Below are 17,485 nucleotides of genomic sequence, written 5' to 3'. Positions count from 1 at the left end.
TCTTATATATGTGGTATTCAGAGTAACTAGATGAGGAAATGCAGTAGCATACGGTGTGTGTGTGGGGGGGAATGCCTAGATCTCCCTCGGCCCTGGAGTATAGGGAGGAGAAGGAAAGAAATAGGGTGAAGGGGAAGGGGAGAAGAGATAGATGAGAAGCAATAGGGGTAGGGGGGTCAAGAGGACCCAGGTAAGTTAGTTGTGTTAAGAAATAATAGAGCGGGGCTGGAATGATAGCACAGCGGGGAGGGTGTTTGCCTTGCACGCGGCCGACCCGGGTTCAATTCCCAGCATCCCATATGGTCCCCTGAGCACCGCCAGGAGTGATTCCTGAGTGCAGATCCAGGAGTAACCCCTGTGCATTGCCAGGTGTGATCCAAAAAGAAAAAAAAAAAGAAATAATAGAGCAAAATATCCAAACCAAAGAGTCTACAACATTGAAATTGCAAGACCCAAACTTTAATAACCAAATTTAAAAAGTGCCTGTCAAGATGGTAGGCTGGGGCTGGGTGGGGGTAGGGTAGGGCATCTAGAACATGGGTGGAGGGAAGTTTGACACGGTGATGGGATTTGTGAAGAAGCACTGTATGTCAAAAACCAAACTATGACTAATTTTGTAATTCATAGTGCTTTAATAACATTTTGAAAAAACTAGTTAAGAAGAAGTCATGGAATTTTCTCGTGTTCCACCTAAAATTACATTTGATGTTTATTTATTTTGTATTTGTTTGTTTCTGCGCAATCCTGGCTGTGCTTAGGGATTACTCCTGACTCTGAGCTCAGGGATCTCCTCTAGTGAGCTCTGGGAACCACATGGGTGCCAAGGATCCAACCTGAGTCAGATGCATATAAGTTCCCTATCCTATCAGCTGAACTATCTCTCAGGCTGCTTATGTTTGTTTATTATTATTATTATTATATTTTAATCTTCAGCCAAGACAGAATGGACCATTTATTGTGCACACGTTCCATTCAGTCAGTCAAGAACAGAATTAGTCCAGGATGTTAGATCCGGGGCACAGGGCCGAAAGGGGACTAAATTGGAGGTTCTCTCGAAGGAGGCGGCGGCGGCGGCGATCAGAAGTTCCAGATCCAGTGAGATGAATTCGAGAGAGCACGGTGTTAGTAGATTCTACCAGATGTACCAGGCCTCGGCCACTCTTTGCTTCTGCTCCTGCGGCCTCCACGGTGCACAAGCTCGCAGCTGACTGAGACCTCTGTCTCGTCTTCTTTTGCGCCCGGCCTGCGCATTCGCTTTTTCCTCACTTAGCTCTCATGGCGCGGAGGCCGCCGAGAAGATGGCACAACGGCCGAGAGCGCTTCTGTTTATTTGAAAAACCCAATTTGACATATCAAGAACAAGTTGTAAATTATATTTCATGATAATTTTTATTTATACATTCTAGTTCTGTCCAACTTAAAAGAAAGCGCTACCACATTTTTTTAACATGCAAATAACAGTGAGGGATATCTATATCTATATATCTATATATGTAAATATAAACTTACAGGACCATTATAAATGACTATCTTTAACTCTGATTCAGTGAAGGACTAATTACTCAGCTTGCCAACCAACACTTAAGTCTCCTGAAATCTCTGTTTTTGAACAATGACAAAAAAAATTGGAAAAATTGAAATTCCAGTTCGTGACTGGTTTAGAAGTTCCGAGGACATGATAACCAACAGTCTAAATGAGTTATGGCATTAACTTGTAAAGTTTTTAATTGCTCTCCCTTCCCACCTCCGTTAACTTGAACTGAGAATTACCAGGATAGCTCATTTTTAAAAATTCAGGTCATTTAAGAAGTGTTCATCGTTTTATGTCATAGCAAGGCATGTTTCTTGAAAGTTACCCAAATTTTTAAAATAAAACTTACTTTATAATGAGGTAAATTATACTAATTTCGGGGAGAAAATTTTGCCCTAAATTTCAAATTAACACTGAGGTGGCATTACTGTGAAAGCTAAAGCATCAAATCGTGGATATAACGATTCTCCTTAGTCAGACGGCTAGCTGCTGTTCAGATTCTCTGGGGCAAAACATTTTCACTTGTATCGCAGATCTAAATTCTGGTGCCTTTCTCTAAGTCTGGAACAACATAGCATTCTTGTTAGTCAAGTGAAAAATTTAACCTCAATGACACACTGCCAGAACAATTTCTTTTACAGCGATAGTCTTTTTCTTTTCCCAAGCATAACCCGATGTTTCCTGTGTTTTTATCAGAGCACCATTTAGTCCAGTCTTTCTCCAGGAGTAGCAATATCTCTAACAGGGTCTCATCCTCATTGTTAGCTAATGGGACTTCCTATTGGATGACCAGGCCCTACACTGGACAGAAATCTTTTTTTCTATTATATTAAATTTTATTTTGTACTTGGATCTCGTTATGGTAATAACTATGTCTCACCCGGACAGAAATCTTACAGGAGGTGTTCTCTCAGGCAAGGAGAGAAAACTGCGAGGTAGAAGCAATTGCGAGGCTTATTTAACGTCTCTATGGGGCTAGGGTGCCCGTTCCGTCTGCTTAGCAGTAAGGAACAGAGGCTCGAGCTTCTAATCCGTCTCCAGTCTTCCAAGCTCTGTACCAGGGGCTGTGGAACAATAGAAAGGCTCTGCCTTCCCCTTCCCGAACTTAAAACCTAAGTCTCAAGGCCGGACTTTGAAAAATTAAACGAATATTGTAGGGAAGAAACTCCCCTCCGCATAATAAATGGCCAAGTCGCGCTGGTCCAACGGAGAAGAAAGAAAACTGTAAGGAGTTTTAAAAACACATGGGCAGAGAAATAGATCAGGAGGCAAATCTAAAATGGAAGACGGGGGTGGTGGTGGTGATGGGGCGCGGTGGGGGGGTGAGGGGAGGATAAAAGTTGAACCTGCTAAGGAGAGACTAAAAGCAGGAAACACAAGGGCAAAAAGACTCCTGGCACCGAGAAGAAAGGCCAATAGAGGTTGCAGCGGGTCGGTTTAACTGAAAGGCGGTTTCCTTTTTCTCCATTTGCTCAATCCCAATTGGAAGAGCCCTGCGAGGCCTGCGCCGCGCTCGGGGCCCCGGGGCGGCGTGAGGGGTGGGGGGAGGAGGGAGGCGGGGGGAAGAGGGCGGGGCCAGAGGCGGCGGGCGCCGCGGGTGGGCGTGGCTACGCGCGAGCGCGCTCCGGCTTCCCTTCTGCGCGGCGCGTCCGTCAGCGCAGGGGGCGGGGCGGATATATTACGTGCGCGGCGCCGCCCCTGCGAGAGGACGTTGCGTGCTCGCTCGCGCCAGGCGAGTCTCCGCGTCTCCCTCGCGAACTCGGTGAAAGGAATTGGCGCCGTTTGACACCAGGCGGGTCCGCTCTGCAGCACGAACCCACCTCCAGCCGCAGCCGCCGCCCGGGCCGAGGAGCAGCCGCAGCAGCCGCCATCCGTGGCCGAGCGAGCGGAGCCGAGTCAGAGCCAGCGCCTAGCGGTGAATCGGGGCCCTCACCATGAGTTCCTCGCCTGTTAATGTAAAAAAGCTGAAGGTGTCGGAGCTGAAAGAGGAGCTCAAGAAACGGCGCCTCTCGGACAAGGGCCTCAAGGCCGACCTCATGGAGCGACTCCAGGCCGCGCTGGACGAGGAGGAGGCCGGCGGCCGCCCCGCTATGGAGCCCGGGAACGGCAGCCTTGACCTGGGCGGAGATTCCGCCGGGCGCTCGGGAGCGGGCCTGGAGCAGGAGGCCGCGGCCGGCGGCGACGAGGAGGAGGAGGAGGAGGAAGAGGAGGAGGAAGGGATCGCCGCCCTGGATGGCGACCAGATGGAGCTAGGGGAAGAGAACGGGGCCGCGGGGGCGGCGGACGCGGGCCCGATGGAGGAGGAGGAGGCCGCCTCGGAAGACGAGAACGGCGACGACCAGGGCTTCCAGGAGGGCGAAGACGAGCTCGGCGACGAGGAGGAAGGCGCGGGAGACGAGAACGGCCACGGGGAGCAGCAGTCTCAACCGCCGGCGGCGCCACAGCAACAGCCCCAGCAGCAGCGCGGGGCGGCCAAGGAGGCCGCGGGCAAGAGCAGCGGCCCCACCTCGCTGTTCGCGGTGACGGTGGCGCCGCCCGGGGCGAGGCAGGGCCAGCAGCAGGCGGGAGGTAAGAAGAAGGCGGAAGGCAGCGGAGGCGGCGGTCGCCCCGGGGCTCCGGCGGCGGGTGAGTGCTGCGTTGTACGTTGCGCGCGGCGGGGAGGCCCTCCCGGGGGTGGGGGTGGGGGGAGACCGAGCCCCTGGCCTGCCGGAGCCCCGCCGCGGGGAGCGGGGGGGAGTGGGGGAGGGGCGCGGGGAATCCCGGATTAGCCGGGAGGCCTCGAGCTCGGGTTGTGTGACGGCGGCGGCAGCAGCGCCTCCATTATCTGGCTCGCCAGCCAGGGGGAGCTGCAGCTGCCACTGGACGGGGGTGGGGGAGGAGTCGCGGGCGGGAGGGAGCCGCGGTGGCGCCGCCGTGCTGCGTGCGCGCGATGCGGGCACATGTCTGGGGGGGGGAGGGGAGCGGCCCCAGGGCCCGGGGCGGGCGCGCTTTGGCGGCGCTGGGCCGCGGTATTGTGCAAGTGGCGCAGGAGCTCGGTGTGACGTCACTTCCGGCGGGCGGAGCCGAGCGGGGAGGGGCGGAAGCGCGGTACAATGCGGCCGCGGGGAGCGCGGGCCCGGGTGGGGGAGGGGCGAGCCGGGCGCGGGAGCCAGCGTCCGCTGCGGCCCCTCCCCCCTTCCTGAACTCTCTCTGGGATACACGTGGGCCCGGGCCGCGCGACTTTTTTTTTTCCTCTCCCCCCCCCCTGCATTCTCGAATCTTCTCCGTAGCGGAGTAGACTGGCGTAATTAGTAATGTCTCTAAGCTGCGTCACTAACTCCACGCCGATTGTTCTGTGAATTTGCCCTGGGCTCGTCGCTTAGAAAGTTACTTAAAAGCAAATCTGAAAAGAACACGTGGGGGGAACCTAAGTAATGTAGTGGCTTTTATACGTTCCAGGAGGTTTTTGCACTTTTTCCCCTTTTGTGTCGGGACTCTGGGCTTTTACTGAGGCTGGTGTTGTGTTGTAGGAGACGGCAAAACGGAACAGAAAGGCGGAGATAAAAAGAGAGGTGTTAAGAGACCCCGAGAAGATCATGGCCGTGGTTATTTTGAGTACATTGAAGAGAACAAGTATAGCAGGTAGAGAAGACTTCATTTTGTTGGTTTCTCCCCTTCCCTTATTGGCTAGAAAAGCTGGATCAGGAGAATATTATGTCTTTCAGAGCCAAATCTCCTCAGCCACCTGTTGAAGAAGAAGACGAACACTTCGACGACACAGTGGTTTGTCTTGATACTTGTAAGTGAGGTTTCTTCCCTTTGCTCCCCTCTGTTTCTTTGGTTCGAAATGTTAGGGAACTTGAAAACCGAAAATCCAGTGGATTGAAAGGTAGTTAATAACGCAGGAAGATAAGTTTATGCAGATTTTGGTGGTAGCCTAATATTTGATCATTAAGTCGTTGATAATTTTAATGCCTCTAGCAATTCGATAACCTCTTATTAGTAATTTGTAGGAATATAAAATAGGCGTTTTTGGCGAGTTTAAGAATTTGTAAGACTAACTTTTCCATAGGTTTCTATACAGTACTGGTTTTTTTTTTTTTGGAACTATTTAAGTGAGCTTATTTGGGCTAGTTGGATATTAATAGCTTTCCCTATTAGTACACAAGCGTAACCCCTATTCTAAAAGATTGTAATAATATTTTCAATAACTGCTCTTCTGTTCTCAATTCCAGTTCAGTAGCTGCTGCTTTAACAAATAAGTTGATTTCTTCCAAAGACCTGGGGCAGCAGCAGTGGGCTATCACTGGGCCACTAGCTTTCTTCAGCAGCGAATGGTATCAATCAATGGCAGTGCTGTAAATACTGCTACTTTACCCAGATGGGTTGCAATTGAGTATGAGGAAGTATTGCAAACCTCTAAATGGGCCTTGGCTGTCAGATTTGTAGTTCATTACAAGAAAAATTCCAGTGTTTGATCAGAATGTTAAATTGTGGTTAAAAGAACGAAGTATAGATTGCTTTAAAAATGAAAGCTAAGGCGTGACACCACTTCTGTAGATGTAAGTCTTTGTACTTTCAAGTAAACAATTGTTCTCAAGAGTAAGAGTATAAATATAAAACTTGACTACTTGGATTGATTGGCTTTAGTTGGGATAGTGAGGTACAGGCAGTGACTTAAGATGACAGTATATACCATTGTGGACTCTACGGGTTTATAGCTAATTATCTAGGAATCCTAATACATTGTTGGGGGTCAAACACTTCGCTGGATTAAAAATTCAGTCTGGGTGATCAGAAATTTTTAAAGTCAAGCTAATACAGAGCAGATAGCCAAACCGTAAGTTTCCTCAGAGCTCTGAGAAAGGTATTTGTTAATAAATTAGTGTCCCAAAGGTAGCTTAGGTTGAAGATTTTACATTTGAATAATCCTAGAGAAGTGTTAATGACCTATTTATTGACCTATTTATTGTTTACTAACTGGCAAAGTCTAGGTAGCCAGGCTAAATGCTATTAACATTTAAGATAACAGAGTTTGTACTTTGAGGATTGAGGCTGCTTTACAAATTTTAGGAATCTAGGAACTAGAGCAAGAGCTACTGGTGCTTTAAATTTGCTATGTAGGGTCAGCAACTCATACTCAAATATTTGGTCGTGGCCTCACCTTCAGTTTTATTGTGGGACTGGTAAATCCTACCTGGTTCTGGCATGCTTCACTTTGATTTCCTGCTATCCTCTACTGCTTGCCTCTAAATCAAGGTAAAGAGCAGAGCAGGTATGTATTAATGATCACATTGTCTTTTATATACTTAAAATATATTAAACCTTGGTGTTTCTTAGTGTAATAGGTAGTTTGTATTTGAGTCCATAATTTGGAAGGCGTGTCTTTTGGTGGGAGTGGGGGTTCCACAGAAATTGAAATAGCATGACATCCATAAACCACGTTATTAAGATAAATAAAACTTAACCAAGTTTTGTCTACATAGCAAATACGGTTGAATCAAGTGTAAAAAGTAATAAGGTCTTTGATATAATTACAGATAATTGCGATCTACATTTTAAAATATCAAGAGATCGTCTCAGTGCATCTTCCCTTACTATGGAAAGTTTTGCTTTTCTTTGGGCTGGAGGAAGGGCATCTTATGGTGTGTCAAAAGGCAAAGTCTGTTTTGAGATGAAGGTAAATACATACTGAATTTCCATTTGCCAAACCCCATTAGATACAGAAGGAACTTTAACTTTTTAAGAAAAATGAATTCTTACTAAAAGAACTTTAGAGAATGGGGGAGGGAGGAGACTGTTCAGTGTGGTACAAAAAAGTTTTGGTTAAGCATTTAATTTTGGTTTCTGGTACACATCCAGTTTTGTGCTCAGGTTATACCTTACTCTGCTCATGGGCACTTCAGGGGACCTTACAGTGATTGAGGCCAGCTTGGCCTTATGCAAGGCAGCAAGTACTGTACCCACTGTACTGTCTCTAGCTCCAGGTTAAGTTTCTGTTAAGAGAAGAACATGTTTATGATTTTAATTAACTTGTTTTTTGACTTTTTGGGTCATACCTGGCCATGCTTGGGTTATTCCTGGCTTTGCACTATGGAGTTAATCCTGGAGGTGCACAGGTGGGCCATATGGGATGCCAGGGATCCGAATCTGCGTCAGCCGAGTGCAAGGCAAATGCCCTACTCACTGTGCTATCACTCCAGCCCCTACATATTAAGTTTTGAACAATAATTTTTAGGCAGCTATTTGTCAAAATGTTACTAAAGATTTTTCCAGTTCAAAGTCTTGATTGTAAAGTTCTTGTTATGGTGGAAATAGAGTAGTGTGTCTATTCCAGATAACAGTGGTTCAGTCAAATGTGAAAGAAGTCAAGACTCAAGGCTGTAATTGTTCTTAATTTCTAGTTTTAATCACTTAATGATTTGGTTTCTAGGTTACTGAGAAGATACCTGTAAGGCATTTATATACAAAAGATATCGACATACATGAAGTACGGATTGGTTGGTCACTAACCACAAGTGGAATGTTGCTTGGTAAAATTTTCATTTTATTGATAATGAGTTTGTCCTAAATGTTTGGATTCTGATTTCTGTAGTCAGACATCATTCTAAACTTTTGCTTCTCAATCTTCTAAAGGCATTCTAAACCTTTGCTACAGTATTATAAAAATGAAAAACTAACATACACTCGGCACTCTAGTTTGCTTTATGGCTGCATTTATGGCAACCGCTGTCTATACGTTAATCTACAGCATGCACATATAGGCCACCTAGCTCCATTTGATTATAACAGCATATGGCAAACATCCATTTTTTTCCTCTTTATACTGACTATGCCCAATTCTTTGAGTCCTGTTTTAAGTTGTGAATGTAAGTTTGACTTGGAAAAAAATGCCTGTATAAATTGTTTCCTTAGGTGAAGAAGAATTTTCTTACGGGTATTCTTTAAAAGGAATTAAAACATGCAACTGTGAGACTGAAGATTACGGAGAGAAGTTTGATGAAAACGATGTGATTACATGTTTTGCTGTAAGTGATGAGTTCTGTGTGTAAATGGCAAGTTAGTCACTACAGAAAGATTAATAGTTTAATAAGAATTTGCAAAAGTTGATTGGAAAATTTAGTTTACCTCCTAGGTCAATTTTTGCTTCAAAAAGCTCTTGTAACCTAAATATATCTACAATTGAATAAGCTTAAATCTGATTTGATATTTAGGGTGGTTAGTAAAAGCAGATTAAAGTAACAATTCTCACTCTCTTTAACTGACAGAATTTTGAAAATGATGAAGTAGAACTCTCTTACGCCAAGAATGGACAAGATCTTGGCATTGCCTTCAAAATTAGTAAGGAAGTTCTTGCTGGACGGCCACTGTTTCCACATGTTCTTTGCCATAACTGCGCAGTTGAATTTAATTTTGGTCAGAAGGAAAAGCCATATTTCCCAATTCCTGAAGATTATACTTTTATCCAGAATGTTCCCTTAGAAGATCGAGTTAGAGGACCAAAGGGGCCTGACGAGAAGAAAGATTGTGAAGTAAGTTATTTTCATGGAAATGCTTTTACTTAGAAGTGAAGCTAACTTGGATAGTTCAGTATTTTCTATCATGCAGTGATTTTTGTGTGTGATTTGTTTCTTAGTAATTGATTAGTTTTTACTCTAATGTGCTATTTTTAAGTGTTTTTATAACTCCTTTATTGGAACTATGAAAATACAGGTATTTGGGGTGAGGGTTGAGCTATACCTTGCAGTGCTCAGGGTCACTTGCTCAGGATGCTGGGGATTTAAACGAGGTCAGCCACATGCAAGGCAGGTGCCTTAGCTCCTCTCCCCACTTTTGTACTATCTTGACTATGCCCTGAAATACTAATTTAAGCTGAGTTCTTGTGTTTAGTAATTTCACATAAGAAACTAGATAGGTCCTGATGATTAGATAGTACGGTTAAAATTTCTTCCTTTTGTAGGTTGTCATGATGATTGGCTTGCCAGGAGCTGGAAAAACTACTTGGGTTACTAAACATGCAGCAGAAAATCCTGGTAAATACAACATTCTTGGAACAAATACCATAATGGATAAAATGATGGTAAGTATAGAGACTGTTCTTAGTAATTAAAAAAACAATGGGTATGGGTATTCTAGGTAGCATGTTTTAGCCTATTGTCATAATCCCTTTCATAAAAAACTTGTAAATTTGGGTTACTTCAGTAGATTTTTAATCTGTAAAAGTTTTAAGTCCTATCCCAATACAGTTGCCTTCTGTAAAATCATTCGAACTCAGAATCAAACAACTCGAAGGGTTGGTCAAGGGTGTTACTCAAATATGCATTGCATACAGGAGCCCCCATTTCTACTTCTCAGTATCTGGTACTGGAATGCCAGTGTGTAAGCACTACCATCCCCCCAAAATACTGTTCAGGTTAAATACATGGTTCTTCAGTACAGTGTATAGACCTCATGTCAATACTATGTACCATGGAATGATGCTTAAAGTTGTGAAAGATAACATTTAAATGGTACCTACTTTCCATAAAGCATAAGTTTATCTTAAGATGACAAAATTCAAAGGACATTTTTAACTTTCAATGATAGGTGGCAGGTTTTAAGAAGCAAATGGCAGATACTGGAAAACTGAACACACTCTTGCAGAGAGCTCCGCAGTGTCTTGGAAAGTTTATTGAGATTGCTGCCCGTAAAAAGCGAAACTTTATTTTGGATCAGGTAAAACTAGCTTTGACATCAGAAAAATCCTGACACTTAAGTCTAGTATAGAATTGACGGGGGTTTTAAACTACTTTTTTTTATTTTGTTTTGGTGGAAAGACAAATGTGTCTGCTGCTGCCCAGAGAAGAAAAATGTGCCTGTTTGCAGGCTTTCAGCGAAAAGCTGTTGTAGTTTGTCCTAAAGATGAAGACTATAAGCAGAGAACACAGAAAAAAGCAGAAGTCGAGGGAAAAGACCTACCAGAACATGCAGTCCTCAAAATGAAAGGTCTGTATGAAAATTCAGATCTTTGAAATTCAATATGAAAATTCCATTATATATGTTAAAGGAAATAGTAATTTTGCTACTGACTTAGAAATTAGATGAACTCAAGTTTTCTAAGTATGAGTGTTGAACTGCTCACTAGGTTAAAATGTTTCCTCAGGTGTAAAAGTTTTCCTCAGTTTTAAACTGAGTAGATAACCTGTTGAAAGTCAAATGAGAATTTGTCCAGTGAATTAATTTCATTTTATTCCTTACAGGAAACTTTACGCTGCCAGAGGTAGCTGAATGTTTTGATGAAATAACATATGTTGAACTTCAGAAGGAGGAAGCCCAAAAGCTTCTGGAGCAATACAAGGAAGAAAGCAAGAAGGCTCTTCCTCCAGAAAAGAAACAGAATACTGGTTCTAAGAAGAGCAATAAAAATAAGAGTGGCAAGAACCAGTTTAACAGAGGAGGTGGCCATAGAGGACGTGGTGGATTCAATATGCGTGGTGGAAATTTCAGAGGAGGAGGCAAGTTGATTTTTGTGTGTATAGTTGGCTTAAAATTGAAATGGGTTCTTTAGTTTGCATTTAGTCAATTTTTCTTTTTGCTGAGTTTTTGCTCACTTGAAAAACTTAATAAATGGAACTGGCTTATGAAGGGTTCAGATAAGCACATTTACTATCCATTAATATTTACTTTTCTCCTAAGAGTGGTCCAGAGTAACTGTTTAAGCAACATGCAGAGGAGGAACAACACTTAGTAAATAACTACCTTTATTTGTAGCTCCTGGTAATCGTGGAGGATATAACAGGAGGGGCAATATGCCACAGAGAGGTGGTGGTGGAAGTGGTGGAATTGGCTATCCATATCCTCGAGGACCTGTTTTCCCCAGCCGAGGTGGTTACTCAAACAGAGGGAACTACAACAGAGGTGGAATGCCCAACAGAGGGAATTACAACCAGGTAATATTACGATTTTTTTTTAATTCTTTTATTGAATCACCATGTGGAAAGTTACAAAGCTTTCAGATTTAAGTCTCAGTTATACAATGCTCGAACACCCATCCCTTCACCAGTGCACATATTCCACCACCAAGAATCATAGTATACCTCCCCCCTCCCCCCCAATATTACGATTCTTGTAGACGCTGCATATTTGAATAATTTAGTCTGGATAGGTAAGCTTACTGTGTTACACAACTCTGTAAGAATGGGTTTTGGGCCATAGACCCAGGAGTTTCTGGGGCTATCCTGACTTGCGAATAGCTCCCAGTGGTGCTGGGGCACTCTTGGCAAAAACTGCATTGGGTTTTCTGTCCCCCTTCTCCTCAAGAAAAAAAGAAAAAATAACTAATGGGCTTACTAATTTTGGTTTTCAGGCCTACTAATGTGTCAAAGATAGACATAGAATGCATATAAAAAACTCAGAATAAATCATCAGAAAAGGGTACCCATGATCGATCAGACCATTTCCCTTTCTTCATGTACAAATAAAGTTTGTACTCTTGAGTTCTTAAGAGTCATTCTTTCTTACAGAATTTCAGAGGACGAGGAAACAATCGTGGCTACAAAAATCAATCTCAGGGTTACAACCAGTGGCAGCAGGGTGTAAGTAATTTCTTAACGTGTTTATATATTGATTATACTATGAATTCATAATAGCTAGTCTTAAACAATCTTGTCCAGAATGGAAGTGTGTATAAGTGCCACAGGGCAAGTGGTGGATTGTGTTGAAGATGTAGATTAATTTTACCTTTGAAGACAAAAATTGGTTGGAGTTTGCTGTAATGTAATATTTTTTTAAGTAATACTTAATACGGTGTTTTTGTTTTTTTACTGTTAGCTTTAATTGTATAAACTAACCCAAGTTATATGATGTGTTTCTTTTTTGTAATGTGTTTCTTAATGGTAATAATGGGGCATTAATCTGGTTTGATAGAAGTCAGGTACGACAGGTATAAATTTGTTTCCAGCAGTTACGCTGAATTAGATTCATTGTCATTTCCTAAAAGCAGTTTGAGTGGCTTATTGATGTTTTTTCTTTAAAAAAAAAATTTTCTCTTACAGCAATTCTGGGGTCAGAAGCCATGGAGTCAGCATTATCACCAAGGATATTATTGAATACCCAAATAAAACGAACTGATACATATTTCTCCAAAACCTTCACAAGAAGTCGACTGTTTTCTTTAGTAGGCTAACTTTTTAAACATTCCACAAGAGGAAGTGCCTGCGGGTTCCTTTTTTAGAAGCTTTGTGGGTTGATTTTTTTTTCTTTTCTTTTTTGTACATTTTTAATTGCAGTTTTAAAGTGAATCGTAAGAGAACCTCAGCATTGTGCACGATAAGAGAATGTGTCAGTATTTCAGGGTTCTACATTTTATCTGTAAAATGTGACTTTTTTTTTTATCACAACAAAAGTAAAATGTTGCTTTGTACCTGGTGTCTTTTATTAAGAATTTACTCCCCCATTCTCAGAGATAACAGTCGGGAGTCATTGTCACAATATAATAGAAATGTTAGCAACCAGATTCATGTCAGGACCAAGTGGTCCTCATGAATCGTGTTAAGACTCTGTACTGCTCATATTACACTCCATCCTCTCTGTAGTTCGCTGAGTAGTGGAGGGGGTAAGCTAAATAGTTTTTGATGATAACCGGGAAGGACTTTTCTTTTAAACTAGCAATGGAATTGGCATATTGGGGATGAAGATAAAAATTGGAACCAAGATAGAGAAGATGGAGTGTATGTAGAAGGGCTGTTAAAAATGTAAAACTTGGTTGCATTATTTGTGGAGGCTCAAACTTGTGAAGGTTAATACCATAATTTTTTCATTTGTTCTGCATTTTGATTCTGAAAAGAAAGCTGGCTTTGCCCATTTCTTATTAAAAAAAACTTGTTGTAAATCCAGTTGTCTAATGGGATCTATATGAAGTTAGCTATGTCTGTATTCCCTTCTCCCACAAAATACTGTATAACTAGTGTGCTTGTAGTAGTTAACTCCACCATCTTTGTAAGCTAATGAAATTGTGAGTCACCCATTTATATCTTAATTTTTAATCATGTCAGTTCTTGAATGGGTATCTCCTTAGCCTGCTGATTTCTTTTTCTTTCTAAAGAAAGTGGGTGGAGAAATTAATTTAGACGTTTGTTTGCAATAAAAAGAATTCATTTTACTCTTGTTCTGGGATTCTCGCCATCAAGGTTCAAAATCCCTTTAGAAAACTCCCAAGAGGAGAAAATTTGTGTGCTTTCTGGACAGCTTAATTCTTTACTCTGTACTTGGAACATTTAGGTTTTAAAAACTTAAATGTGTGAAATGAATGATTTAATTATGAATTATATTGAATGTCCCTTTCCCCTCCCCCCACCAAGAGGACTTAACCTATTTAATGAGGGGGAAAAATGGTACTGGCTGGGAGAAGTTAACGCTCACTTTATCATCTTTACAAATGCTAATAGCTGTCCACAACTGATTATTTTATATACACTATTATGCAATACATGAAACTCTGGGAACAGATGCTTTTAGAAGCCATCATACAAGCCAGTTGATGATTTCACTACTACACAACACTGCTAACTTATCTGTAGCTATGTGATAACATTAGATCCCCTAATTGTAATTTTATTGGGTTTGCACAGAACACTTAATCTTCTAAAGGATCCTCACTGATGTGAAGTGAGGAATCAGGAGTCAAACTGTAGAACTAAAAACAGTCTAGTTTTGTTGGTACTTTGAGGTTGCATCTGGTAAGTTCAGGTTTGTCTATATTTGATTGCTGGGTGGGGGCTGGGTTTTTTTTTTTTGTGCCACTTTGAGTCAGATTTTTAACTTACTTCATATTTCTAGGAATTTCCTGCAAAAACTCAGATGGAATTAAGACTTAGATGATGGTATAGATTCAGTTGGTTTTTTTGGAATAAAGGTTATCCTGAATAATCAAAGGAATACATAATGGTACAAAGGTATCTTATGGCTTTTGTCTTTTTAGCAATGACATGAGCCTTTTTTCAGTACGTCTATATTAAGGTTGTGTAGATTTACTCAAGAGGAAAATTTAGATACTGTTGCTAGCCAATATTAAGTTTCCCAAAGTTAGGTGATCTTGAAAGATCTATTACTGAATGAAAAGTTAAAATTGTTTGAAAGATCATGTTCTAATAATGAGCAAGTAGTGGCCAAGTAGCAGCATAAGAAATTCATAAATAAAAATTTGAAAAGTCGAGAGATGGCACACTTTGGCAGAAAAACTGAAAGAGGAACTTGAAAAAACTGTTTAATATAATTCTCCTTTTGCCTATCCCTCTGGCTATCAATGCCAAATAACATGCTGTTTCTGAACAAATGTCCCAGCTGTATATAACTAGAGAAAACCCATAAGATTGCTGTTAATTTAAGGGTGCTTTCAATATTCAGTTCCACAGGTCAAACATTAATTTGGGTTAGCAACCAGCATGAAAATGATATAAACATGTAATCAGGATAGGAGGGAAAACGTAATGCTGACCCAAACGTTACAGGGAAGTTTCCTGTATTGGGAGAATTCTGATACACATCTCGGACATGGACAAGGACTCTGGTACTGACCTAGAAGGCAGTGATCAGATATTGTCCATAATAACCAGATAACAAAATGAAATCTTAAGTCAAATCAACTTCCCTGAGTAAAATCATGAAATGAAGCCATATTAAGTGTTGGGGGGAGGTCATTTACTGAATGTAGTCCTTGCTTAAACATGAGATTGAAACTAGTTAAAGTATTGCTTAAAGTTTACATTTATAGATATTATGGGAATTTTTTTTACAAGTATGATGTAAGTTGATTTTCTTTTAAGGTCCTTTTTCTTAATTTGGTACACAAGATAAATGTTCTGAGGCCAGAGCAATAGCACATTGAGTCGGGCACTTGCCTTGTGTATGGTTGACCTGGACTCATTTCCTAGTTGACCTGGGCTCATTTCCTGGCATCCCATAAGGCTCCCCAAGCACCACTGGGTATGGCCCAAATAGTCTTTTTTTTTAAAGGCAGTCACAGTTGACAATGCAAAAGAGATCTGAGACCTGCAGGATTATATTCTTAAAAAGTTGAAACCAAAATTAACCTAAGGATGGGTAGAACTTGTTGCTAAGAAAGATCAGGCTTCATCAACCGATCCCTACAAAAAATCACTGAGATGGGCTTAAAGGAGGATCCAGTTACCCCTAGCCATTTACCCCGATTTAAATTTTAGTCATCACGGGGCTCGAGAGTGGTAATACAGTTAGTAGGGGGCTTTCCTTGTGTGCACCCAACCTATCGATGCCAGAACCTCATGATGCCCTGAACCCTCAAGGAGTGATACCTGAGCATGGCCAGGTGTTGCCCCCCGAAAAAGCCTTTAATTTCTGGGCCCTGGAATAAAAACTTTGATGTGGCAGACTGAACTTGTCTTCATATTAGGAGTTAATGAAAACTTACAATGTTTATGTAATGGTATTCTAGCTTATATTTTTAGGGAGTTATTTAACATACTTTGGAAATTAACAATTACCTCATCTAAAACAAATGTCATGTAAACAGTATTATCACAAACTACAAATAGTTTAAATACTCTCCAAGAGCTTTTTTCCTTGGATATTTAGGATCTGACTTGGGAGGGTGTTATATCTAGTCTAAGGCAACTGGTGTGCATGTCAAATACCAAGAATGCTTCAGTCAGCTAACTTAGTTGAGGCAACCTTAATGAAGTCTTAATAAGAGCCTTTGTTTCTAACCTTCAGATTTAAAGTTGCTCCCTAAGAATTTGTTTTCAAAGTCAACTTACCAATACTGGTAATTTTACACCATGAGTGCTAGTAAGAAGTATTAAAAAGAACGAATTCCCAATGTTTTTAAAATTGAAATTTTTTTAATTGAATTGAAATAACCATCTGTGATAATTTTTAATAGGCTATGTTAGATACATAGACTAATTTGCTGAGTGCTAACAGTTGACCAGTTTCGTTAATGCAGGTTTGATAATGTACTTTAAAGAAAGGCTGCATTTTAATTTTTATCCAATTGAAAGTATAGGTGATAATGTCTAGTTCCTAGAATAATTTTGTTTATAAAGAATAGCTTAGAAATAGGGTAACCCCATTTTCCTGTCTGATAAGAATTATTTTTTTAATATAGTGAATATAGTTTATAAAATTTGGCTGGGAATGTGTGAACAGGTGCAGTTTTTTTGATGATAGATAATAGGTGATGCCAGTTGATTGTAGTTGTAGTAAGTTGATGCTGCTGCTGGTGGAACAAATAATACAGATTGAGAGCCCAGGATAAGTAAATTTGTTCCTTGATTTGGGTGAGTTGGGACAAAGCATCTTAACTGTTAAGTTTGCGATTGCCTAGGAATATTTTACCTACTTCTTGTGCCAGGATTTAACATACACACTTGGATCTTGACATGGAACAGGCATTTTTATTTTCAAACAAGTTGGATCTTGTAGGTATTAAAAACTTCTGTAATTGATAATGTAACCTTATGGAAAGATTCAAGTCCTTGTTTTGAAGTATTCAGTGCTCTTACCAAATAGCAACTCTGTCCAGGTTCAGTATTTTGCATCATCTTTTTAACTAGGGCACTAAATAGCATCTAACGGATTAAAAGAAATAACCACTGAATTATTTATGGCATGCTTTTTCTTGCCAGTCCTTTAAAATGCACATCCCCATCACCTTTAAATAAAGTAGAATTAGTTTAGTGTTTTGTTAAATATACATGCCAAGCAATGCCACAAATCAATATCAAATAAGGCTGCCAGCATAGAACTAACTTAGCTGAGTTAAAGCTATAACGTATTAGGGCAATAAAAGATGAGGATTTATTTTAGAATTAACAGGGCGCTTATAAACAGTAACTAGCATGATTTTAAAGGTAGTTAAGTCCTTGAGCATCGCTATTTATATAGTTAAGAAAGTTTTGGGGCAAACCATGGTAAAGTGCAAGAGTGAAATGTTCCAATTTACTTTTTTCTTTTAAAGCA

At 41.2% G+C, this 17,485-nt stretch overlaps 1 protein-coding gene across 2 annotated transcripts; it reads left to right on the top strand.

The window, feature by feature from the left end:
• Positions 1–3,170: 3,170 nt before the first annotated feature.
• HNRNPU (heterogeneous nuclear ribonucleoprotein U) lies at positions 3,171–13,649 on the top strand. Of its 2 annotated transcripts, none has more exons than XM_004605439.3 (14): positions 3,171–4,156; positions 5,041–5,152; positions 5,236–5,309; positions 7,051–7,190; positions 7,944–8,043; positions 8,426–8,538; positions 8,779–9,042; positions 9,471–9,590; positions 10,097–10,225; positions 10,327–10,495; positions 10,750–11,004; positions 11,261–11,439; positions 12,013–12,084; positions 12,544–13,649. In XM_004605439.3, exons 1-14 carry the CDS (start codon positions 3,466–3,468, stop codon positions 12,595–12,597), a joined length of 2,472 nt encoding a protein of 823 aa, XP_004605496.1. In that variant the 5' UTR covers positions 3,171–3,465; the 3' UTR covers positions 12,598–13,649. The 2 variants fall into 2 exon arrangements, with proteins under 2 accessions (XP_004605496.1, XP_004605498.1); XM_004605441.3 differs by having other exon boundaries at positions 3,172–4,099.
• Positions 13,650–17,485: the final 3,836 nt, after the last annotated feature.

This window comes from Sorex araneus, chromosome 9 (genome assembly GCF_027595985.1).
Source record: "Sorex araneus isolate mSorAra2 chromosome 9, mSorAra2.pri, whole genome shotgun sequence".
Classification (NCBI taxonomy): domain Eukaryota; kingdom Metazoa; phylum Chordata; class Mammalia; order Eulipotyphla; family Soricidae; genus Sorex; species Sorex araneus.
Note: the sequence above shows the minus strand (reverse complement) of the source record. Positions and strands in the feature narration are given on the sequence as shown.